This window comes from Taudactylus pleione, unplaced genomic scaffold, assembly GCF_031769625.1.
Source record: "Taudactylus pleione unplaced genomic scaffold, aTauple2 ptg000406l, whole genome shotgun sequence".
Classification (NCBI taxonomy): domain Eukaryota; kingdom Metazoa; phylum Chordata; class Amphibia; order Anura; family Myobatrachidae; genus Taudactylus; species Taudactylus pleione.
The window spans coordinates 2,355,424-2,380,608 of NW_028284808.1; the positions used below are offsets into that span (position 1 = coordinate 2,355,424).

The following is a 25,185-nucleotide window of genomic DNA, read 5'->3' on the forward strand; positions in this document are numbered from 1 at the left end:
TATTGCTGGCAGTGTAAAAGGGGTATAAAGCCACGTATCCACTTATAGACATACAAACGAGAGCACGATTATGACATTGCTATCGTGGTGTTGTTTGTATGTCTAATGATGTGCCTAGACTGAACGTTCAGTGCAGGCATATCCATCATCCCGGTACATGCTGGACCTGACGGGAAAGTCAGGTTGACCAGCATGTACGGGCGATTATAGATGGCAAAAACGACCAGCGGGCACGCGCATCGCTGGTCATTTTTGTCATTTTACATGCCCGATATCGTGCGGGCGATTGCATGATAACGACGTCGTTATTTGTGCAATCGCATGTCACAATCGCCTAGTGGATACCCGTCTTAACTGTTAGATGGGGCTAATACGACTGACTCATCTATTACATAGTGATGTAGTGTCACAGGACTTACACACACACAACCCAGCATAGTCTGTGTCCTCAGACCGCTATTGACTCGCTATACTTAGATTGTGGCAGAGGGACAGTGTTCTCCATACTCCTGGTCCATCTGTCACAGCAGTGGGGTACATTTGTTGTGTAGTTTTATGGAAGGATAATTGTAGCCTCTTGCATGGCTCCTTACATAGGTTTACTTATTGTACCAGAAATGGATTGTATATCCACTTGGTAGATGGACTGTAATACTATATATCTGTTATATCTACATTTCCTTTTATGCATTTTGGTATGTGTATACCCATATGTGCATCTGGTCTTACTTTTAAGAGGGAAAAAAAAAAACCAGTGATGTGCAAATAAATTCCCACATTTTAGATGTGCGTGCTGAAATTCTTGGCCAAGAAACCCACAATTTTTTTTTTTTAAATTAATATAGCCTATAACCAAATTTCTTGCGTTGTCATCTGTGAGCTTTTACAAGGAAAAGTCACTGTTCTAGAAATGGATTCATTAGTTTATGGACCCATTTGAATGATGACACCATGACCTTTTTGGTGTATATCCTAAATTTATTCATATTGTACAGTAACGACAATTTTAAATCCTAAAACTTCTCTATATAGAAAACTGTAATTTTGTATTTCATCCAGTACTTTGTTTTCTGATTTAAGTTGGGTAAGGTTTTTGGCTTTGATCAAACTTGTGTCATAGGTAATTGGGGTGTGTTTTATCTGAAATATGCCATTTGGTTTGCTGCTTCATCTAAACCATGATCTCCAGTTAGCTTTGAGTATAAGGCAGCCCTATAAGCTGGCTGTTTGATCATTTGAGTGACACACAGCCCAGTTACGCCACTTTTATCTGCTGGGCGTTTTATGGTTTATTGTAAAACTTGGGAAATGATGAAATGATAGTTTGTCCCCAGTGTGAACCTCTTTCACTGAACAGTTATCAGAATGATAAGGTATCTTCAGATCATTACCTCAGTAGGTCAATTTGACATTATGCTGGCAGTCAGTAGAGGTATAACAAGATGATTACTGGCTATCTCTATCGCTTACAATCGCATAGATATACAGTTTCCTCTTCAGAAAAGTTGTGTATTGTGGCTGATGGCTCCTCCACTTCTGTCCAGATAATTGTTCAATTGCCACAACAATCCCACTATAGGGATAAGGGGTCTATTTACTAAGCTGTGTTAGGAGATAAAGTGAACAGTGATAAGGTACCAGCCAATCAGCTCCTACTTGCCATTTTTCAAATACTGCCTGTGACATGGCCGTTAGGAGCTGATTGACTGGTACCTTATCACCGTTCACTTTATCTCCTAACACAGCTTAGTAAATAGACCCCTATATGTCTTAACTTTATTATCTCCATAAACATTATCACATGCTGCTAATGGGAACAGTGTGATAACAGGGTGCGTGTAACATTTATAGGGGTCTATTTACTAAGCCTTGGGTGAAGATAAAGTGAACGGTCATAAGTTACAAGTCAATCAGCTCCTAACGGCCGTGTCACGGGCTGTGTTTGAAAAATGATAGTTGGGAGCTGGTTGGCTGATACTTTGTCTCCATCAAAGGCTTAATACATCTACCCCATAATCATTTTTGCTGCTTTAATATTGTCAGCTCTGTGCTGTTTATTTTTAATGATGTATCAAGAGATTCTGGATATTTTATTCTTGTTGTTCTAGCCTCATTCAGCCTACTGTTTCCTTTACTAGACCCCAAGATGTTTTTTATTTGCTCTACACACACTTTTTTATTTTTTTTATTTTGCAATCGTTTCTCATATCACTAGTGTACTAGAACCAGGAAAACAATGTGTCCACACACGTTCACCCATGGTTTATGTGCAACTGTCTAGCAATGCACCCTAGACCATGCTATTGCTTTTTGATTTGCCTATTTGATTGGTGTTCATTCTAGCACCCTGCACTTGTCACAATCCATGCAGTTTCTCTTTCCTGTCTGGGGTGTCGCTCTCTGGTCTAGTGCTTCTAGCACACTGGACCATACACACGGTAGGATATCGTGGTCTGATCGTCCTACATGTGCTAGATGATCGTTATCAGACATCCAGCGCATGCACAATCTGGACAATGTGAATGATAACTATAGCGTTTGATCATTTACATCGTCCTGATTATAGCCCCTTTCAAGGACCAAACGATGGTCTATGTGCGGGCTCGGATGATAACGACATCGACCATTGCCTGTGTATGCAACGATATCGACCAGGTTAGCCTAGTTACTGTAGGGACCATTGATCGAGGGTCGTTAAAGTAGTTAGGGGAATGGTGCATGCGCTGGATGTCTGATAACGATCATCTAGCACATGTAGGACGATCAGACCACGATATCCTACCGTGTGTATGGTCCAGTGTGCTAGAAGCACTAGACCAGAGAGCGACACCCCAGATAGGAAAGAAAAACTGCAAGGGCTGTGACAGGTGCAGGGTGCTAGAATGAACACTATGGTAATTTTAGTAAAATGCTCCTTAGTACAAAGTGTGTGTGTTTCCCCTCAAATTTTGTGTTGGAGCAGGAAAAAATATAGGAGTACATTTTGTCTGTCAAGATCCATATTGGATATTGTCCAGTAGTTTGTTAGCTAGGTAATGTACGTCCTCTTGGTGGAAACCTTTTTTCATAATCCTAGGTGTAAATTCCAGATCATGGCAGTTTTCCAGTGTGCAGAAACTTGTTTGCAGACTACACGTCATTGCCCGGTCTGGCTGGTTTCCAAAAGCCTTGTTTAACTCTGTATTTGCTCAAAATGACACATAATTACATCCTTTATTGAGCATGTGACCAAACAAGCTTCTAGCTTTGTCTGACTGACTTTCTCTGGTCTTCTCATTTGACTTCTGGGCTGGAAAGTACCAATAAACATTGTTTCTTCTATACTTTATAATATATATATATATATATATATATATATATATATATATATATATATAATATATAATTTTTTTTTGACACCTTTTTATGTATTAGACTTGTACAGTGTTAATTTACTTTTCCTTTTTGGTATGTATGTGGTCAGCATTTCCTCAAACTAATTTTATTTTATTTTTTTCTACACCAGTGATTTGACAATGTCGGAGGATCGTGTTTTGCGGAGTCGCCGTTTAGTGTCTAAACCTTTTGGGAGCCCGGAAAAAGAGGATGTAATAAGAAGAGCAGAAGGAGACAGGCCCCACAGGGCTGTGAGTAATGGTAAGAGAGGCTGGTAGGTTATAAGAATGTTATTTAAAGGTGTCTGTATATTATACTGAAGTCTCCAATAGAACTAATGCCATTCTACAGAAAGTTCTGACATCTGGAAAAGGTAAATAACTGCTGCTATTCAGTGAGACTTTCATATGATCAGTAATGAGGGTAAACATGCCAGGGGCCACAAGGGGAAGTTGGGTATTTTTTATTCCTTTTTTTTTTCTGAAATTTTTGAAAAACTTTTATTTAGGAAACCATGGAAGTCAACTAACCCTCCGTATGTCTTTGGAGTATCTGGAGGAAACCCATGTAAACACTTGGAGGACATACAAACTCCAAACATATAGGGCTATGGTTAGGGGTTGAATTGATGGCCCTAATTCTACATTTTATATCTGATACATGTGTAGAACCAGTAATGGTGTCTGCAGCACACCTATATAAGTAATATATGGAGACCACATGCAAAAAACCTAGTGTTCTGCTCACAACTGTGAGGATAATCATGAAATTAACATAGAATATTACTTGTTTCTCTCTTTATTTTTTTTTAAAGGTACTGTAATAAAACATGTATTTTTAATGTTGGGCTGTGTTCAATGCTCATCACACTCTGTTCTCCAAATTCTTTGCCCAAGAGCTAAGCTACAGGATTGCTGTCCAATTTGGACATTTGCATAGTTGATCAGTTTGGACAAGATGTACGACTCCTAGAGATACAGTCCGGTCCATAAATATTGGGACATTGACTGAATTGTCATATTTTGTCCTCTATTTACCACCACAATGGCTTTGAAATGAAACAAACAAGATGTGCTTTAACTACAGACTTTCAGATTTAATTTGAGGGTAATTACATCCAAATCAGGTGAACGGTGTAGGAATTACAACGGTTTCTATATGTGCCTCCCACTTTTTAAGGGGCCAAAAGTAATGGGACAAACTAAACAATCCTAAATCTAACTTTCACTTTTTAATACTTTGTTGCAAATCCTTTGCAGGCAATTACAGCCTGAAGTCTGGAACGCATAGACCTCACCAGACGCTGGGTTTCATCCCTGGTGATGCTCTGCCAGGCCTCTACATTGAAAATGTCTTCAGTTCCTGCTTGTTCTTGGGGCATTTTCCCTTCAGTTTTGTCTTCATCAAGTGAAATGCATGCTCAATCGGATTCAGGTCAGGGGATTGACTTGGCCATTGCATAACATTCCCCTTTTTAGCCTTAAACTGTTTGGTTGCTTTTGCAGTATGCTTCGGGTCATTGTCCATCTGCACTGTGAAGCGCTGTCCAATGAGTTCTGAAGCATTTGACTGAATATGAGCATATAATATTGCCTGAAACACTTCAGAATTCATTAGTCACATCATCAATAAATACAAGGGAACCAGTTCCATTGGCAGCCATACATGCCCACGCCATGACACTACCACCACCATGCTTCACTGATGAGGTGGTATGTTTTGGATCATGAGCAGTTCCTTTCCTTCTCCATACTCTTCTCTTCCCATAACTCTGGTACAAGTTGATCTTTGTCTCATCTGTCCATAGGATGTTGTTCCAGAACTGTAATAGCTTTTTTAGATGTTGTTTGGCAAACTCTAATCTGGTCTTCCTGTTTTTGTGGTTCACCAATGGTTTGCATCTTGTGGTGAACCCTCTATATTCACTCTTGTGAAGTCTTTTCTTGATTGTTGACTTTGACACATATACATCTACCTCCTGGAGAGTGTTCTTGATTTGGCCAACTGTTGTGAAGGGGTTTTTCTTCACCAGGGAAATAATTCTTCTGTCATCCACCACAGTTGTTTTCTGTGGTCTTCCCAGTCTTTTGGTGTTGCTGAGCTCTCTGGAACATTCTTAAAAAGAAAGAATGCACCGAACAGTTGATTTGGCCATACCTAATGTTTTTGCTATCTCTCTGATGGGTTTGTTTTGATTTTTCGGCCTAATGACGGCTTGCTTCACTGATAGTGACAGCTCTTTGGATCTCGTATTGAGAGTTGACAGCAACTGATTCCAAATGCAAATGTCACACCTAGAATCAACTCCAGACCTTTTACCTGCTTAATTGATAATGAAATAATGAGGGAATAGCCCACACCTGTCCATGAAATAGCTTTTGAGTTGATAGTCCCATTACTTTTGGCCCCTTAAAAAGTGGGAGGCACATATTGACACTGTTGTAATTCCTACACCGTTCACCCGATTTGGATGTAATTACCCTCAAATTAAATCTGAAAGTCTGCAGTTAAAGAACATCTTGTTTGTTTCATTTCAAAGCCATTGTGGTGGTGAGTAGAGGCCAAAATCTGAAAATTCTGTCAATGTCCCAATATTTATGGACCTGACTGTATATTTACTAAAGTTAGCGTTTTAGAAGTGGAGATGTTGCCCATAGAAACCAATCAGATTCTACTTAACATTTAACTAGCATGATCTAGAACAGTGGTCTCCAACCTGTAGCTCGTGGTCTTAATTTTGGTAGCTCACCTAGCTGCAGTACTGCCGAGTCAACTAGGAGGAAGTGACCTCTGACATGTGCTCCCCTAGTGGCATGAACGCCATGGGTAGAGCCACAGGGAAGCTTGTCAGGTGATTTCCGCAGCCTCTACAGCAATCACCTGACGTGTTTCGCCCACGGTGTCTATGCTACGGCAGAGCAAGTGACACCCGCCCAGCCAGGCAGGGAAATTACACAGGAGCCCTGCTTGTGTCTTTTGGTCCTCTACTGCACGTACCTCGTTGGAGCTTCTAATTAACAGTGAAATGTTCCTGTGCTTAAATTTTATTTACAAACTACAACAATATCAGTAATGCATTTTTATTTTCTATGAAACTATTTTTTTTTTTTTTTCATTAAATTGTTCAGTTATTAGCCAATTTTTTTTTTTTTCTAAAAGTTTAGTAGCACTTCAGGAGGTTTCATTTTTCTGAAGTAGCTCATGAAAACTGGTCTAGAAGATAATGGCTAGAATCTAATTGGTTGCTATAGGCAACATCTCCACTTCGATAAACCCGCACTTTAGTGAATATACCCCCTAGGCTGTTCAGCGTCGGCTGTTGCTCTTGGCCTGTGTGCAGTTATCTTCCAATCTCGCTTACCAACACACCAATTTACTGTCCTATTGTTTCTTCTTTTTATATGCAATAATTATTGGGTGCCTGGTAGTTTTAGAACTGTATGAGCAGTGACTAAGTCATACTGTACCCACTTCATAGGAAATCACACGACCAGTTGTGAACTAGAACCTCTTGATACTCCTGTATATGTAAACTTAGGAAATGGACAACTTGCTTGTGTTTTGTACACCGTGAGCAGTTAATGGGAGGTATCGCTTTAGACATTTGGCCTACCTGCCCCTTTTAAATGATGTAGGTTCCCCAGAAAAAAATCTATTTGTACGTGAGCTGTGGACGTTCATTGGAATAATTTAACCCTCAACTTATTGTGCAAATTGCGTAGTATTTGTTTGCAAAGCAATACATTTTGAATGGACATTGTGACATGGGAATACATTTGTTTTACCTGGCATGAGTTGCTATGCATTTTCTGTTCAAAATAAGTTTTTCAGTGTAATACATTTTTTTTTTTTTTTTTTTAATTTGCTTTGTACTACAGATACAACTAACATACATGTAAATGCAGAAGTTTTAATAGCTTATTGCAAATGATGTGGCGGATACATTCATATGTAATTCGTCTGCATTGTGTGCTCAGAATTACATGTGGATTCTTGCCTGCTTTCAGAGTTGGCAGCACCTATACATGTGCTTGTGGAAGTAGCTGCCATCACTATCTGTGCACAGTTACAACAGCCCTAAAGCTTGTGCATGACATACCATGGAACGTTGCGTACGCTCACCACTGAAAAGTTTGCAGTTCCGCCTACATGCCCTTGGAGTTGCCCAGTTGTACTGGGTGAGCTGTAATGTAGATATGCGTCTGAGATGCATATGACTCTAGATCGCCCATAGTTGTGTATACAGGCTCTAGCGCATTCTGTTTCCAAAAATGTTAAGATCTGTCCACAATGTCGACTTGCATGCGACTCTGAATCAACCCGATATGTTTAGCTGAAACTATTATTGTAGGGGCAACTTTTTCTGGTGCACACCAGCTATTCTTATGTTGGCATCATGCTGTGATGTTGCATGTGTTATCGGGCATTTGTCCTCAAATTGACTGCAATATCTGGTATTTGTCAAATGATTTCTGTGCTAGTAGGTCTCCGTGATGAGTGAAGTGATCTGCACACTTGGTGTCACCTCTCTTAGGGGTCAATTAATTTAGGTGTGAGTTGGGGCCTGCGAGCCTTTGCAGTTAAATTCCAACCTAGCATTGCTTTTTCTAAAGACATTCATGTCGGGTTTTTTTTTTTTTTGGGTGGGGGTATTTTTTGGTGTGCACCCCCAGGCAGGAGAAAAGGTAGGAAAATCTGGCTAATAGTCATGTCAGTTTTCAAGTGAATTTCTCTAAAGTGAAGTAAAGGGTTAAATTATGTTGGACATAATGTGGAGGCGTTGTATTGATGGGAGATTTGTTTTTGAACTTGCAGATGAGAGATAAAAGGGATTTAAACTTTTTCAAACTTGTATAAAAACACTGAAACATTACTATAGTGCAGAGGTTTCCAAAGTCTGTCCTCAAGGCACCCTAACAGTCCAGGTTTTAAGGATATCCATGTTGACCACAGTTGACTTAATTAGTACTTCAGTCAATTTTTTATTTTAACCACCTGTGCACAACCATGGATATCTCTAAACTGTTAACTGTTGGGGTGCCTTGAAGGCCACGTTTGGGAACATTTTTTGTTTTGTACCCCAAAATGCTGTAAAAATAAAAAATAAAAATCTGCTATTGACTTTTTTTTTTTTTTTTTTTCCAAGAACCTCCTGTACTTTCCTTTATAGCCACTAACCACCTTCTATATGGTCAGTTGATACTTTGTTTGGGGTCCGGGGTGGTGTCTCCACTTTTTCATGCACTTCTCCCAAGTCGCTTTTAGTAGAATAGTCGTGCAACCTCGCCATGAGTACCGCAAATTGGTATTTCTAATTGAATCTTGCATTTCCCGGGTGTGTGCATTCACGCGATGTGTGCGAGTTTCATAATACAAGCTCACTTTTGGAAACTCTCTCCTAATTGAATTGACTGCTCCCAGGGATAGGACTACAAATGGCAGTGGCATGCATCTGTTTAACCAGAAACAAAGCCTGTACTAAATGTATTATTCTAACGTTAAGTGGTGCCCAACACACAGGGCGTTCATCTAGCACTTTTGGCAAATGTCAAAAGGACTGATGGCTCGGTGGGCAGGTCCGGAGTCATACTCCGGCCGAGCAGCCCTGCCTCCCGGCGCTGTGCTCGCCCGGGGATACTGACACGTGAGGCCACGCCCCTTTTGCGGGCGCATGCCTTCAGTGTGCACAGGGGGGCTGCTGACATTATTTCTGAGTGCATTAAACACAACTGATCTAAAATTAGCAGTACCATAACTTAGCCTATTGCTGCAAGCTTGCATAATCTGCTCATTGCGTAACACTATGATACATTTTGTAATCATTTTGGAAGTCCCACTGAATATAGGAAAGGACAAGATAAGACTTCAGCTTAGACTATGTACTGTACAACATACTTCAGGATAATACAGAACGCTCTTGTTAATCAGTAACATACTGTCCCATTCACAAATATACCAGTTGACTAACTGGAATCTGTTAATATTGTGGTGCACAGTAGCGTATTGTGCATACAGACATAGGTCAGTGGTTTCCAGGTGTGTATATAGTTGCTTTACTTGATGATGCCGTCAGACCTTTTCTTACATTGCATTATTAGAAGGGTGAACGATATTTATTATTAATTTACTAATCATATGAGTTATTTTGTGAGACCACCCTTAGTTGCATCTTCAGAGACCTTGATCATTATTTTTTCCCATGTGTAGTTTTACTTTCTCGGTTTGCCATGGAGTGTTGTGTAGTTTTAGAGCAGGGAATTAAGCTAGGTAGACACTGGCCGATCAATTGAACAGCCAATATATCTGCTGGCCGTAGGCCAGTGTGTACAGGCTATATTTCTGTGAACAACGTCGTTCAGACATATCGCATCCACTGTGCTGCACAGCCAATTAACAGATATGTCTGCAGACGTATCTGTCCATCAGCAAGTGTGTACGGGCGGTCTGCAGACTGCCCGTAAACACACAGCGGCAGCCGCGGGGAGGGGGTTGAGACATGGCCGCCGGGATCCACGGGCAGAAGCAAATGATGGTCATTCAGTGTGTATGAACGACCATCTCAATCTGCAGATGCATCACTATAGTGTGTACCCAACATTATGCTTGGGGTCTACTAGATCTCATTGTCTGAACAAGGAGGAGGTAGATCTAATATGACTGGCACGGTAAAGGAATTCATTCGTAGATGCATACAATGAAAAAAATAGAATTGCATAAATCACAATACAGGTTGAGTCTCCCATATCCAAATATTCAGAAATACGGAATAATTTTGGCATGGCTCAGATAATGAAACCTTTTTGCTTTTGATGGCTCAATGTACACAAACTTTGTCTAAGGCACAAATTATTGAAAATATTGTATAAAATAACTTTCAGGCTGTGTGTATAAGGTGTATATGAAACATAAATGAATTTCATTTCTGAACACACTTTGCTTGAGCCACAAAATTATTAAAAATATTGTATAAAATTACCTGCATTCTGTGTGTATGTTTGGGTCCCATTCCCAAGATATTTCATTATGATATGCAAATATTCCATAATACGGAATATTCCATTATCCAAAATACCCCTGGTCCCAAGCATTTTGGATATTTGAGACTCAACCTGTACCTGCAAACTGAAGGATCATTTAAAAGAAAAACAAGCTATAAAATCGTTAATCTAAAATTTTCAAAAAGAAAGCAAAGATAATATTGAAATGCTAAAACTATAAAAGAATGAATAATACAGAAGGAAATGATAATATATAATAAAATTTATATATATTTATTTTAATTATAGCAGTAGTATGTATGATATGCTACATAGAATTTAACCATTTTATTCATCCACTGCTCTTAGCTGTCCCACAGTCTAAGTATAAAAGTGTAATACAGTCGGCTTAGTTGGAGTCACAGATAAACTGCTAGAGGATTGATGGCCAGTTTGCTGGCAAACTCACGTGAATCCTTGGGATCCATGCCACAGGCAAAATTTACGTATGAGCTGTTTATGGGGATACCGTATACTGTTGGAACCCAAGTAGCTAAAGGCTCCATTTGTTTGCAGATAAAGTATTTTATAGGTGGTAACGCCTTGATTTGTTGAAGCTCTGCGGAGGGGTGGGCATCCTGTGTTAATGCCCGACATTTAACATTTATGCGGAGGGAAATTTTGTCCCTTATCTATAGAATCCCTACAATTCATATGCCTCTCTTGAATGCCTTAGTAGCTCCTTATTTGCCCCATCCCCGATACTCCTAAACACACACACACAAATAATTTTTTGCATGTCCTGAATGGAGTTCAGTGTGAAAGCATCCCGCTGGAGAACAGTGGTTAAATACATTTGTTTATCCTGCACCATGAATGATCATTAATAAAAAATAGAAATTTATAAATTAAAAAATACAATGATAAATCTGTAATCCTTAAATAACTCAAGAGAAGACTACCTCCTATTTGTTTCATATGATTCAACTATTGTGGTGATTCTATCCAGAAAGAGAGACTGAGTGTGATGTCCCGCGGGGCGCAGCTGCCTGATTGGGTAGATGCTGCAGGGCGGACACCCCAATTACAAACTATATTGGAGGTGCGCATACTACACTATGTATGACCTAGTTGTATGCACATATGTGCTTGGTGCATCTGTTTGTAAGATGTGTGTGTGGCTTCCCTCAATATGGTTCAAGGTTTGTGTCTGGTTTACAGCACTTGTGTATACATTGAAGGAGGGGGGGGGGGTTGTCTGCATACTTCTCTTGCTAGTATAAATGTTAGTACTTTCATCCAGTGTATTTACAGTTGTAGCATTAGTGACTAATTTGATAGCGTGTTGGTGCAAAGGGAAATTTTTGTTGGGTGGAAAGTAGGTACAAACCGGGTGTATGTAGGTAAAATATGTGATTGTTGTAATGGGGGTGGGATTTGGGTGGCGTAAGGGTATTTTAAAATGTTATATGTTCTGTAAGGGAATTTTATGTACTTGTTATGTTGCATAACTGATATGTTAGATGATGAGGTTGAGTGGGTTCAGATTGATGTGTAGACACCTGTTGGAAATTACATAGAGTAGCGAGTATGGGCTGAATATAGCTACTGATTGTATGGCATGTGTGATTTGTTTAACCTTAGCTACGATGTTTATTTTGATTTCCGTATACCCGAACAGGTTTGCAATCACAAAGGTATTTTATCACATTGACTCGTGCATCGTTGCGTGTTTTTTATTATTTTTGTTTTATTTTGGTTGTGAAATTCAAATACAGTATTTGTTGCATGTTTGCTTCAGAGGGCTGTAGTGCATGACCTGTTATGTCATTTGTCAGCTGCTGGTACTTTTGACATTTGACAGAGTTCTGTATCTCTTTTTTTATTATTTTTTAATTTTATACCTGCTCCTACATTAGTTGTTCAAAGTCTCTGTAATAGAGGGAGGGGAGCAGGCCATCTTAGTTACTTATTGGAAATATGACATTGGCCAGTGATGCTTTGAGAGAAAAGAAAATGTAATTTCAAATGACCTATCTTGTTTTTAACATTATATATAGTCAGCTGGACATGGCTCTAAAGCTGGGTACACATTAGATTATGTGTACTCAGCATTCGCAACATGGCATCGCTAGAGACATCCTCTGATCTTTCTGTATGTACAAAAGATCTAAGGATGCGACTGACAACCCACGGGAGCACGCATCGGCATCATGCCTACACACTGGAAGATATGAACGATATGACGTTCTGATGCGTCGGAATTTGTCAAATCGTTCAAGATATCGACTAGCGTTTAGGGGCCTTAAGTAGAATTAACAGTGTTATATCAATGGCAAAATTAAACTACATTTTAGGTTGCCGAGTATGACGTTTTGTTTTTCACGTGCTATTAATGAATGAATGAATGTGTGTGTGTGTGTGTGTGTGTGTGTGTGTTTCCCTGCATTGCTAGTTTATTTCATAATGGGATGTATGCTTTTTACAACTTTCGTGTCAGAGGCTCTGGGTGTCATGTGGAGCTGACTTCAGTGTTCCCTGTGATCAGATAGTCACTTTCTTGCTCATGTACTCATGATGACTTCACTATGACTAATACTGAATAAAACCTGCCTATATCTGAACTGTAGTGAACCCAAGAATCTTATTTATTTTTTTTGTAAACTAGCCTGACCCTGCTTAGTGTAGTTTGTGATAAATGTAGGCTAGGCTGCAGATACGTGGCACTGCTGTGTCTCTGTCCTGTTTTTGTATCTTGGAAATTCTTGGCTTGTGATTACAGCCCTGTAAAACCATCTCTGGTCTGCTGCTGTATACATGGGTCATATTATAACATGCTACAAACTCTTCTGCCAGATTACACAGCACTTCTCGCACTCTCCATCACTACCTTATGCCGTTATCGCCATGATTTCCGGTTACCGTATGTAATAGTGTGTTGGTCTTGGATCAAAAATCCATCTAAAATGTAAAATTTTTATTATATATTTTTTTTTTTTGCTAAAATCCTTCTCTAACTAGCTGGATTACATGATCTCACCAGGGACCCTGCAGGACAGGAATACTTGACTCCGCCATCAGCTCAGCGACTTGTTCTCACATTGATAAACAGCGATTAGTTTAATTTAAAACCAGGTCATAATTGGACAGAGCGCATTTAATTACACTGGGTCACCACCTGGGAAAGTTTTTTATAGCTTTTTAGGGAGATTGTTTGTTTGCAATATCCTTATTAATCTTAAACTGGGAAACTGATAGTGTGTGGTCAGATATCTAACATCCAGTGACATCATACCTGAAATCCTGTAAACAGGCATGATGGTGGATAGGTAGGTTAATTGGTGCCCAATAAAAATGATCCCTAGTGTGTAATTATGTGCGTGCACATGTGATGGGGAACATAGAGTGTAAGCTCCACTGGGGCAGGGACTGATGTAAATGGCCAAATTTTCTCTCTGTAAAGCGCTGCTGAGTGTACGCGCGCTATATAAATAATAAAATAAATAACATCACCCTGTCTGCCCAACCAAATCCTCTTATGTTTTTCCCCTCTGTACCAAAGATTTGATCTCTTCTCCTTCATGACCTCTTCCTACTATCACCTTAAGGATTTCTCCTGTGCTACCCCAAACCTCTGTAATGCTCTCCAATGCCCAATCCGTCTTGCCTCCAAACTTCTGGCTTTTAAATGTGTCCTTAAGACTCCACTCCAAGCCTACAAATCCTCTTCCTAACCTCTGATTTTCCATCCTACTTCTCTTTCTAACCATTCCCTAAGTTGTAAGCTCTTTGCAAGCAGGGCCCTCCCCTCTGTATTTATCAACTTCATTAAGTAACTTCTTCACTGCAATTCCGTATATATGTAATTTCTGTTCTTATCTGCACTATTTTGTACCCGCGTACAGTGCTGCAGAACTCTTGTGGTGGCATATAATAACAAGTTAATAATAAAGACACGGCTTGCTCTACATGCTGAGCAGTGGCAGGGGGCTCTTACACATGCCCTTCTACAGTGCATGCCACTTCTGTCCCATCTCGTCCATTTCACACTCTCCCTCTCACAATAATTTATCTCTTTGTTGTCTTTTAATATAATCCTTTTGCCTCTACACCTCTCCACCAAACCGTTTTTCCACTCTAAGGAAAGGTACACATTAGAACGATGTGAATCGTAGCCGCCGAATGTAATTATCTAGCAGGCTGCTTTAAGACTGTCCTATATATCTTTACCCCACTCCTCACCTGCATGGAGTTGTCTCTTGGGTCGTTCCATCTGATGTGCAGCACGTTAGAACGATCCCAATGTCACCGCGCAGTGGAGTGTGCGATAGAGCGTGTACTCATTTCCTCCACTGCCAGAATGTATTACCTTTCTGGCACTGCCGCAAAAGATGACTGTCAAGAAATCCCGAAACATTTATTTTGTATGAACTTTTTAATCTTTTTATTTTAAAACCAATGCATTCCTTCGAGGCCAGCTAAACTACTTAATATGGACAAATTAATAAAACTACATGAAAGCTTTTCTCAAGTGAAAGTGAGAACATCACATGACTGACTCCCACTGTTCTGTGCTACATAATGTCCTAGTGCCAGTCAACAATTAACACCCTTTGTTGGATAAACTTTTTAAAAAGTGGTGGCTCAACAATTATACTGAACATAAATTGTGATGCGGTAGATTTAGGAAGAGAACATTTGGGTGGGGTGATGACCAGTTTCATTTGTGGGAAACCACACTCCCAATCACAAGATGAAATTGGTTTTGGTTTAATGGTTCTCTGTAGCATGAGATGCGGGAATGCCTCTATAATTCAGTCAGTGATGGTTTGCAACAATTGTCTTCCATGTTATTAGAACTGTGAACAATTGTATCATTTCTTGCTCTCCATATGCAAGATCAGACATCATCTACAGTACATGTAATTGAAACCTGACTCATTTGATACACTGCTTTCAAACACACTTTTTGTTTTGTAGCTTTATAATTGTTTTTTGGCCTGATATAAGCTGTGCTTGCATTAATGACATTGAATGTGTTAAATCCGCTAAATTCCAAAACTAGATAAAGAGAACGCGTTGAATAAAATGACATAGCAAAGGATCATGGCTGGCCTTGGGCATAGGCAACCTGGGGTGTCCTAACACCCATGAGACACCAGGTGTTGGATTCGGGGGGGGGGGGGGGGGCAGGGGCAGGCAGGCAAAGGCACATGTATGAAACCGGCTGTGGCCGGCATCCGCATATTGTTTAAAGCCTATATCCTTCGGTGGTCATTTACCCCTTTTTAAACAAATAAGTTCTACTCTAGGTGGACATGGGAGAGGAGATGCTGATGAGTGAGTGGGACTGGCTTAAGCATGCACTGTTACAGATGGTGCACACATTCTTACCACTAAAATTGGTAGCCTAAATTAACCTTGTAATTTCTCTTGTACTCTTTGTTTGTGCATGTGAATAACTTTGTACCTTTTTGTCTGCTGCTGCCTGTATGTTAGTAGCTCCAATGCTTTATATAGAATTGGTAGAAGTTTAATAACCATATCTTAAAAAATGTGGATCTACTAGTCTGTGTACACCAAGTAACATTTCAGAGACCAACATAGAAGTAACACAGAATATGACTCTGCAAGAGTCTGAGTTCATCCGTACTGTGTGCTTCTTGCTGGCACAGCACAATTTGCACATGACACAGTGGTAAGGAACTGAGAGTTACTATTTCACTGGGTGAGCAGTCAAAGACTTGTTAATCACAAACTTACAGAATAGAGTATTAAGGGCAGAGTCAAACGCATGCTGATGTTCACGTAATTGAGCGATTATTTGTAACCGCACACATGCAAACATTTCTGAAAACCCCTATGGTGCGTGTGTTACACAGTGTGTACACACATAGGTGCAGCTGTAATTCATTCAGATGGTATCAGAAAGTGGCAGAAGGTGTTGGCCATTCCTGAGCGGTGGCTAGTAGTGCATACAAAAATTGGGCGTATTATAGGAGTGTTGTGGGCATGTCTATGCATAGAGGCCATAGTTGGTGAAAGAAACTGCACCTGAGGTAGTCCTGGTGCAAGTTTTGATGGTGCGACAGTGACGTATAAGGATGCACCAATTGTTATTACATTGTTCATGGGTGCTATAAATGGGCGTCTCAGTCCTGCACAAGGGAAGGAATTTGCAGGCCCTTTGTATAAACTCACAGACTGGCATTAGAGCTATTAAAGTACACGCTGCTGTGTGCGTTTTTGCATGCATAAATCAGGTCCTTATTGCTTTGGTCGCAGTTATTTAAGTGTAAAAAAAAAAAAAAAAAGAGAGAGAGGATTGTCAAATACTCTAGCGCTATCTGAAAGCAGCCTGTGGTTCAATTACATGATGTAACCCTCCTACCCCAAATTGTGAATTGTGCAAAAAGAGTTGGTGAAGAAACCTTTTAGCACTAAACTGAATTTGTACGATAATCTAAAATAAAAATTTCCCTTTTTGGTTTTAAGGATGTTCAGTATTTCAAAGTATTTTTCATCATTCAAAACCTGGAAGACTGAGTGGGATTTCTCAAACAGGATTACACTATAGTCTTATCAAATAAAAGGCAATAAATCTATTACTACATAGGGAACAATAAAATTGTGCTTGCAGTGGGTAAAATGACAAACACTGTATTGAATGGTAAGAACTCAACTGTTAGTTCATATAGTATTCAACAAAGCAGATAAAGTGCAGTTTGCATAATATATTTAGCTCCGATATGAAGCAGCCGATATATTGATAAAGAAGAAAAAAATTCAATAATGTCACAAAAACAAAGGCCTAATGGGCACCCGTACCAGATGGTAGAAGGAATTTAGCATGGGTTGCACGCAGGATAACTATGGCCTTGATAAAGATCCTCAGCTCGAAGCGCGTTGGCCAGTCCTGTATGCCATCCAGCCTTCACTGCCTATAGGACACCAGCCCAGTTAGAGACACAGGGTAAGTTCCGGAGTCATGCTGAATTCCATCTACAATTTGGTATGGTTGCCTATTGTCCCGTTCCAACTCGAACAAGTATAGGTATATGTGTTATCACATATACCTAAACTACGCGGAATGACAGAAGAGGCGACTGTTCTGAAATTCACACAAGGCCGCCAGCCAATCGGAGGCCGCTCTACATGTAGCGGATGCTGATTGGCTGTGACCCACGTGCCTGTCGCTCTTCAGCACATGGGTGACAGCCAATAAACAATTTTTCTTTAAAAAACCCCCAAAAAACAGTTTAGGTAGTTTACATGCAGAACATACACAAATCACACTGATCTGTGTATGGTTCTGCCAAACTCACAGCTCAGGAGGGTGGTCTATTTGAAACTTCTATTCAGCTGAGTTTGCCACAATTACACCCATGATTGTAATCACGATTCTTAGTAAATTCCTCTTTTTAATTTAAAGTACTTTAGAGTTTGACTGATGGTGAGTTTAATAGAGTTTTCAATCTCACCTGAGTTTTAGTGTAAAGCGAGAAATCTCTCCCGAGTTTATCTTTAGTAAGTTTGAGAGTTGAAAAAAAAAGTCTAAACTCACCAGAGATTGGTTGAGATTGCAAACTCGAATCTTAGTAACTTTACCCCTTATTGTTTACAAATACATTTTGTGATCAATGTCTACAGAATAAAATAAACATCACAATATTAGATGCCACTACTGTCTTTGTAAAATTAGTTCCACTGAGCAATAACCTACTGTACAGCCACGTGAGCAAACGCTAGTGTAAGTATATCATTCTATCCTCTTTGCATTAAAGTTAGGACACTGAAATGTGTATAAAAGGTCTTTTCTTGTGGTTTGGGGATGGATGTGTAAAATGACCATGCAGCGGCACTCCAGTGACAAACTATGACCTTCAACAGAAAACGCCAAATTGAAATGTTTGTCTTATTAACACTGGTGTACCAGAAGGGTCCCAATTTAACCTTGTCCCAAAAACATCATTTTATTATGCTTTTTATTTTATATACAAGGCAAGGACACCTTGTCCTTTCAGACTTGTAAATATGCAGTAAATTAATATTTTGGATAACTAGCATTTCCACAGCGCTGCATAAATTAGCCGCTGTTCTACCAGACGCAGCCTGAGGGCTCATAGCATGTGCTGAAGTTAGCAATTCCTGAGTGGGGTCTGACCTGCCTTACCTGTGCGTATGGGTCCGATGTTATCGATTTATTTTGCTATGTTGCCAAAGTATACGCATGTGAGTAAGGGAAAGTGGGTGTCCTTGTGTTAGGCTGCTATCGCAATGTGAATGCAGATATTTGCATATTAGCGTGTGTGTGTGTGTAAGCAGAATAGCGATCTTTGCTGAATCAGGCCCTAGGACAGCAGACGTAAACTTGCATTGTATTTTACATTGTGCATGCAGATGTACTCTTCATTGAATTCTCAAAAGCTTTCCAACATCGTTCACTTGCCAAATTGTGATTACATTTATAGTTCTTGGTGCCTATAGGTGGGTACACACTATATGATCTATCGTGCAATCTTGGTAGTTTCTACCACTCTGCACAACCATTGTAACGTGTGTAAATCTATCATTTACACACGTCGTTCATCTGATTTGCTGCATGTCAGTTGGGACAATCCGATGTACGATGTCGTACATATCGTATAATGTGTACATAGATCGTGGCGTTGTTCCAAAGATTGTATAGTGTACACTCTATCGTGTGTTCTGGGATCATACGATTGTAAGTGAAATTGTATCGGCTGTTGCATCGTTTGTTACATATGTGTCCACATACATCTTACCTCTGTGCATTACAGGTCGCGTTCAACAACGTGTGACTCAGTAGCGCCGAGCGGCTTTTCGTGTGACATTTTACCTTCAAGTGTGCCTTAATCCCCATACACACTGGATGATGTGTGTACGGAGCAATGTCAGGCGACGGGCCCAGGGGGGTGATGCTATCAGCAAGTGCATACACACGATGCCACTAACGACGGCGTGCGGGGGGGGGGGCTGTGCTGCATTTGACCGCATGACATCGCTAACTATCTCCCCAGATTGGATTGCATGTATAGATGGCTGGAAATATCGTTAACGACCCGCATCGTGCATCTTTTGTCGATAAGTCCATACACACTGGATGATTTAAACGATATGTCGTTATGGTTCATAACAAATAATGTCTAGTGTGTACAGGAATTAATTTGCAAAGTAATGTGAATAGGATGCACAAGCAACTTTTGCTGATTTTAATGATATGTGGCATGCCTATATTCTGTCAGTGTATCTGCATGCGAATTACTGTGTCAGCAGCTTTGTGACTAAAACACATTTGAAGGTAAAACATTGCACAAAAAGACGCTCGGTGCTACTTAGTCACGCCGTGGCATTGCGCAACTGGAAGGGCTGTTTAACGTACAAGGAAGTAAGCTGTATGTAAACATCTGTACATCGCTAGGTGTGTACTTGCAGACATCGATTACTTGCAGACAGCAAAATGGGTCCTTGAGGCTGGATCCACCATCCTTCATCCGAAAATGGGATTAAATAAATAGCTAGTATAAATATATACAATAACCATTTTATTTCTATATAGTATCAGTACTATTGACACCGCACCTGGCGTATATTGCTTTAAATCGGTGGTTCTCAAACTCTGGGCCTGTTTCACAGCCGCTCTGAATCATGGCGGGCGCTTGTTTTTTATGTTGCGGCCTCCTGGCCACTCGCATAGCTGTGGGTGACCACCCACAGCTTATGCGAGCGGCCAGGTGATTGTCGCGATGGTGAAGACCATCGCGACCATCGGGATTATGCCGAGACCCTTACGGTAGGATCTCGTGGCCACAAGCCCCAGTGGACTTCCTGTTCTAATAGAGCAGGAAGTGCACCTACTGACATCACGAGTGATATCAGTAGGGCCGCCCACAAACGGCAGGCGTTCCTGCAGGAACACCTCAGTTTGCCCATCCACACCCCCTCCCCGCCTTCCAAACGGGGCGAGCTGTCGATCAACATCGACAGCCGCCCCTTTTGGATGCGAGCGCCGGAGCGAGTGCTTTTTGCTCTCGCTCCGGGGCTCACGTGCGCACTGCCTAACAATCAACCCGCTTGCGCGCGGGCCTGAATCAGGCCCTCTGTCCACAGGCCACAAAGTTCACTACTCTGACACATTTTAAAAGATCCACAGGAAAAGCTAATTATTTCACTTGTGATTCTGTGAAGGGACCTAGAAAACATGGACTGCACTTAAGAACCTGGGATGCAGCAAAGGTAGAAATGCTGCCAAACCCTTAAAAGGTGGGTTTTTCCGCATTTCTCATATGCACCAAGCCTTGGACTGGAATGTGATGCACTCCGGGGCTTGGTTGCGGTGGGTAACCCCATCTCCTGATTGGCATTACACTATAGAAGCCTATGGACTTCTATCGGGATAGTGCTGTGAGTTGGATCCAATCAAATGTCTCACAGCACCTCCAGCGGCGTGTGCATCCTTCTGTGCATGCGCAGAGGGACGCCAGGGGGGCTTCTGGGTCATAGACCTGGAAGTCTCTCTATCGCAAAGGGCCGCTCTTACCGAGAGCGCAGTCCTTTGCGGTGTTCGTCATACATTCCAGCGTTGCTAACGCCGGCATGCATGCGAAGGGTGGTGGTATGCGTAGCATCCCGAATGCAATGTGTCATGCATCCCGCCCCCTGTGTTATTAAATGAACAATGGACCTGAATCAGACCCACTCGCTAGATGCAGCCGCTCACTCCCTGCAAATGTAAATTTTGCAAAGTGACGTCAACGCACTAAGGTGGGGCTGTTAGGGTTAGGTTTTAGGCATGAAGGTAGGGGTTAGGTTTGGGCACTAACGCAAGAGTTAGGGTGCAGGGTGGGGAGGGCTAGGCTGCAAGATGGGAGGGTTAGGGGGGGAGGGATACCAACCATCGGGATGCTGCTGTCGGTATTCTGACAGGATACATCCCGACAGCCGGCATGACATACCCATTCCGTCCCAGTCATGTCTGCTCATGATAGGTTCGGTGCTATATATAATCAATAACACCAGTCTTCCTATAAGAACCTGCACAAATCCTATTCACCACTCATTCCTGTAGTCACAGATAAGCACTAGCACTCCTAATATGTTCCTGGCTCTCTCTAATATGTTCCAGCGCCCTAAGTAAACACTCACTGACTGATAACCTCCTATACTAATCCAAAGTTAGCAGTTTAGGAGTAACCAGCTACTATTCTCAGCAAACTGGTGCTGCACCAGTCTTGTGCATAAAAGAACAAAACCCCCAGACATATGCTGTCTCAGGTGCTGGTCTTGCGGTGTCAGCAATTAATGTCCTGCAACAGGTGTGTAGCTGACTCTTGCACCTGACATCTGGTGCCTTAGGGGGTAATGTATCAAAGCTAAAATAGCAGCCAATCCACTCCTAGCTGCCATTTTCCAAGCCCAGCCTGTGAAATGACAGGAGCTGATTGGTTAGTACTTTATTAGTCTCATTTGCACAGATTGAAGAATGCGGCATCTCTAATGCTGACTTTGCATTGCATAGTAATCCTCTGCTTAAGAGATGATATTTTTTGGTTATGTGGTGCACACTGTCATGAAAGCAAACACTTTGGGGCTGATGCATAATTGGTAGAAGTATATTCATAGCCGAACAAATCTGCTGGTTCTTCAACATCTGCATGGGCAGTATATGTGCATGGCTTGCAGCAAGTCCAGTACCTGGTAGATGCTTATAAATGCAAACAAAACTATTAATTGCATTCTAGTATACCTGGCCTTCCAAGTAATGTATTATGATAGCAAAATACTTTTTATTATTATTAGCGAAGGCCTGATCAGTAATCCTTTGCAAAATATTGTGCAGTAAGTTTTTATATTAAAAAAAAAAAAAAAATTCTTTGGTTAACAGTTTATTTCTTTTTTATCTTACTGTCAGCTTATTGCTCTCCCCTCCCCTCTCCTCTTGCTGCAAAAGAAAGAGACATGCGAAATTTCAGTTCCTGTTTACTAGGATATAACTTTCTGTACTGAATGTTGCAGGATCTGTAGAGTGGCCTTGTTCCCTGATAAAGTACATGTTTACATTGGTTCTGTTTGTCTGTGTTCAGTGCACAGCGACCTGACTTGTCCTTTCTTACCGACAGGTTTTATGGACTTTGAACATGTGATTCACAGGAAGATGGAATTGAAGAGGAAAGCAGAGGTAAATATCACATCCCTTACTGCTTGACCTGTACATTCATTGACCCGACAACTACAGCGTTCAACTAGTTTAACTATTTTCCGTATACTATTAAAAATATAATATCCAAAGACTTGGTCAAGCAGTAGTCTTATATTACTGTAGTGCTACTCAACAATTGCAATAGGAAATAAGATAACTATCTCAATCTCTTAAAATAATTGCACATTTTTGTATCATTTTGGGTTGTGCAACAATCCCATGTGGTGTTTTTTTTTTTTTTTTTTTTTAAATCTGCATCCTGCTATAAACTGTGTCCTATTGAATTACCCCTTGTAGGGCAGCAGAATGATTGCCAGACAGTCACACAGTGCAGACTCTCATCTGTCGGCATGTCGGGTGATGGCATAAGAAAGATGTCACAGAGAGCTAAGAGGGAAGATCCAAAACCCCTCTGCTTTCTTTTTTGTTTGGTTAATGGGATTTCTGCTTTAGCTTTCTTTTTAGAATGATACTTTCCGGGTTATACAAGGGATGAAACCTACCAATCAGCCAGATCAGGAATGTGACCTGCCTTTGAGCATGGTAAACAGTTATCCTAGAAGGGGCTTCATTCACTACACACCTCGTACGCTGGCTGGTACAGTCGCAGTGACCGTGTCAAACACACTGCTCTGATTCGCTACGTTCACTTATTTTATCAATATATCTAAAAAAGGGAATCATTAGGCGCTTTATATTTGGAGGCTTCTATTCAATGCCAAAAGTGTTGATAACGGAAACTGATCTGTTCTACAAAATGTTCCATGATTTTAGAAATTAATTTGTCGCAGAGGTGGATTACTGAGGAATGAACAGGTATTTCTTATAGTATCTTGCATATGAGTAGGAACATTTCTAACACACATCCTGACACCTGTATTTAATGGGTGTGGATTGAAAGATCTACAGTGTCTAGATGGTCAATAGGATGACCGCTAATGGGTAGACAAATGGTTCACTGTTACATGTTCAACACTGAAACTGTCGACACAAAGGTCGACCGTTCTTTTTGTTATTTTAATCCTAACCCTAACTCCCCCTAGTGCCTAACCCTAACTGTCCGCTGCTGCAGCCTAACCCTCTGCCAGGTGCTTAATACTCCCCTCTACTGTAGATATTCCATCCGGATGCAATATTTAATAAGGGAGTACTCTTTGGAAACTCGTGGTATTGCCTAAACCCAGCCGAGGTTTAGGTACTTACAGTTCACACATACAAATATCTATGGTGAGAGTAGTGCATATTCCTATTGGATACTAAAGTCATAATGTTTTAATTATCTGTTTAAAATGGATGGCCCACACATTTCCAATACATAAGGAATATATTGTATATTATTATACTAGAGGTCATGGAGTTCTCTTCTGTAACTATGTAGTGCCATGAGGCTGCAGACTGAAGTCGAAATAGGTCATTTAGGCCCCCATTCATCAACGATGGTAAACGCAAGCACAATTTTAATTTAGTATCACACTGATACAAACGCAAATGTACTGGTATTTCTACTTCAGGGTCCATAGGGTATCCACAGGATACCTTGGGGTATAGGTGTGACGTCAGTCGCTGGGCACCATAGAGTTAAGCTTTTCAGCCTCCCAGGATGCACTAGGGTCCCCCTCCTATACCCCGCCCCCGAGCCAAGGCACCTCAGTTTAGTTTGGTGCCCGGCCGGCGTCGGGTGCACCTGTCGGAGTGGGGGCTAGAAGAGCCCCTGAAGCTTTCTTCAGTGCAGCTGTGGCTGCACATCTGGATGTACAGCATGGACAGTCAGTCCTGACGTCCATGCTGTCTTCCCTACACCCCCGCCGGTACCAGAACGCCGGTACCGATCCGGGGATGCTGGTGAGCATCTGGGGTCACAGCTAGCGGTGACCCCAGATGTTCCGGACCATGGCCGGATCCAAGGGGGATAAAGGTAAGCAGCGGGGTCCCGCGGTGGGTCCCTGCTGGTCACATGGTCCTAAGTCCCCAGGCAGGGGGCTCCCTGGGGACTGGCTGCAGCGTGGAGCCAGGCGACCAACCTGCGCTTTCCACTACCCCCTGGGACAGCGGACCGCAGCAGAGCGGTAGCGCTGCGGCGTCCCAGGGGTTAAATGCATGCCAGGGGAGCGCGCCTTCCCTGTCTCACAGCCAGCGCCTCCCCCGCTGCACACAGCCCTCTCTGCATGCTGCCGACTGGTCCTGTGGCAGCGCTCCTCCCCCAGGCCAGCCTCCTCTCTGCTCCTCGGCGGCCATCTTCTCCAGAACGCATGGTGAACGCTGCTGGAAGCGCTGGACGGAAGAATCGTGGTCTGGGTCCCCCCACATACCTCTCCTCCGCTGTGGCTCAGGTCTGTGTATGCAGCGCTGTGTCCTACCAGGCCCTGTGTCTGTGTAGTTGAGTGATCAGCGCTGTTAGTGCAGGAATTGTTATTTCTCTGCATTGTATGTGACTGTGCTAGCGCTGCCTGTAACTTTTCTTCTCTAAACTGTCAGCTTTATTACTGTCCCTGTTCTTTCTGCTAAAGCCCTTGCGGTGCGGTGCTGCAGGGTGGTCTCTCGCCTATTTAATACTTAATTGGTGAGAGAGGTCACATACGTGGTGCCATCATGTCTGAAAGTGATTTTCCCCTC

The 25,185-nt window shown here is 41.6% G+C and overlaps 1 protein-coding gene across 3 annotated transcripts in view; it reads left to right on the top strand.

The window, feature by feature from the left end:
* The window catches only part of SOAT1 (sterol O-acyltransferase 1), a 178,144-nt gene that overhangs the window by 125,361 nt on the left and 27,598 nt on the right, over positions 1-25,185 (top strand). For all 3 annotated transcript variants that reach the window (XM_088446823.1, XM_088446825.1, XM_088446824.1), the window contains 2 exons: positions 3,506-3,636; positions 22,493-22,551. In XM_088446823.1, the coding sequence (XP_088302949.1) occupies positions 3,516-3,636; positions 22,493-22,551 (180 nt within the window). In that variant the 5' untranslated portion in view covers positions 3,506-3,515. The remainder of the gene's footprint in view (positions 1-3,505; positions 3,637-22,492; positions 22,552-25,185) is intronic.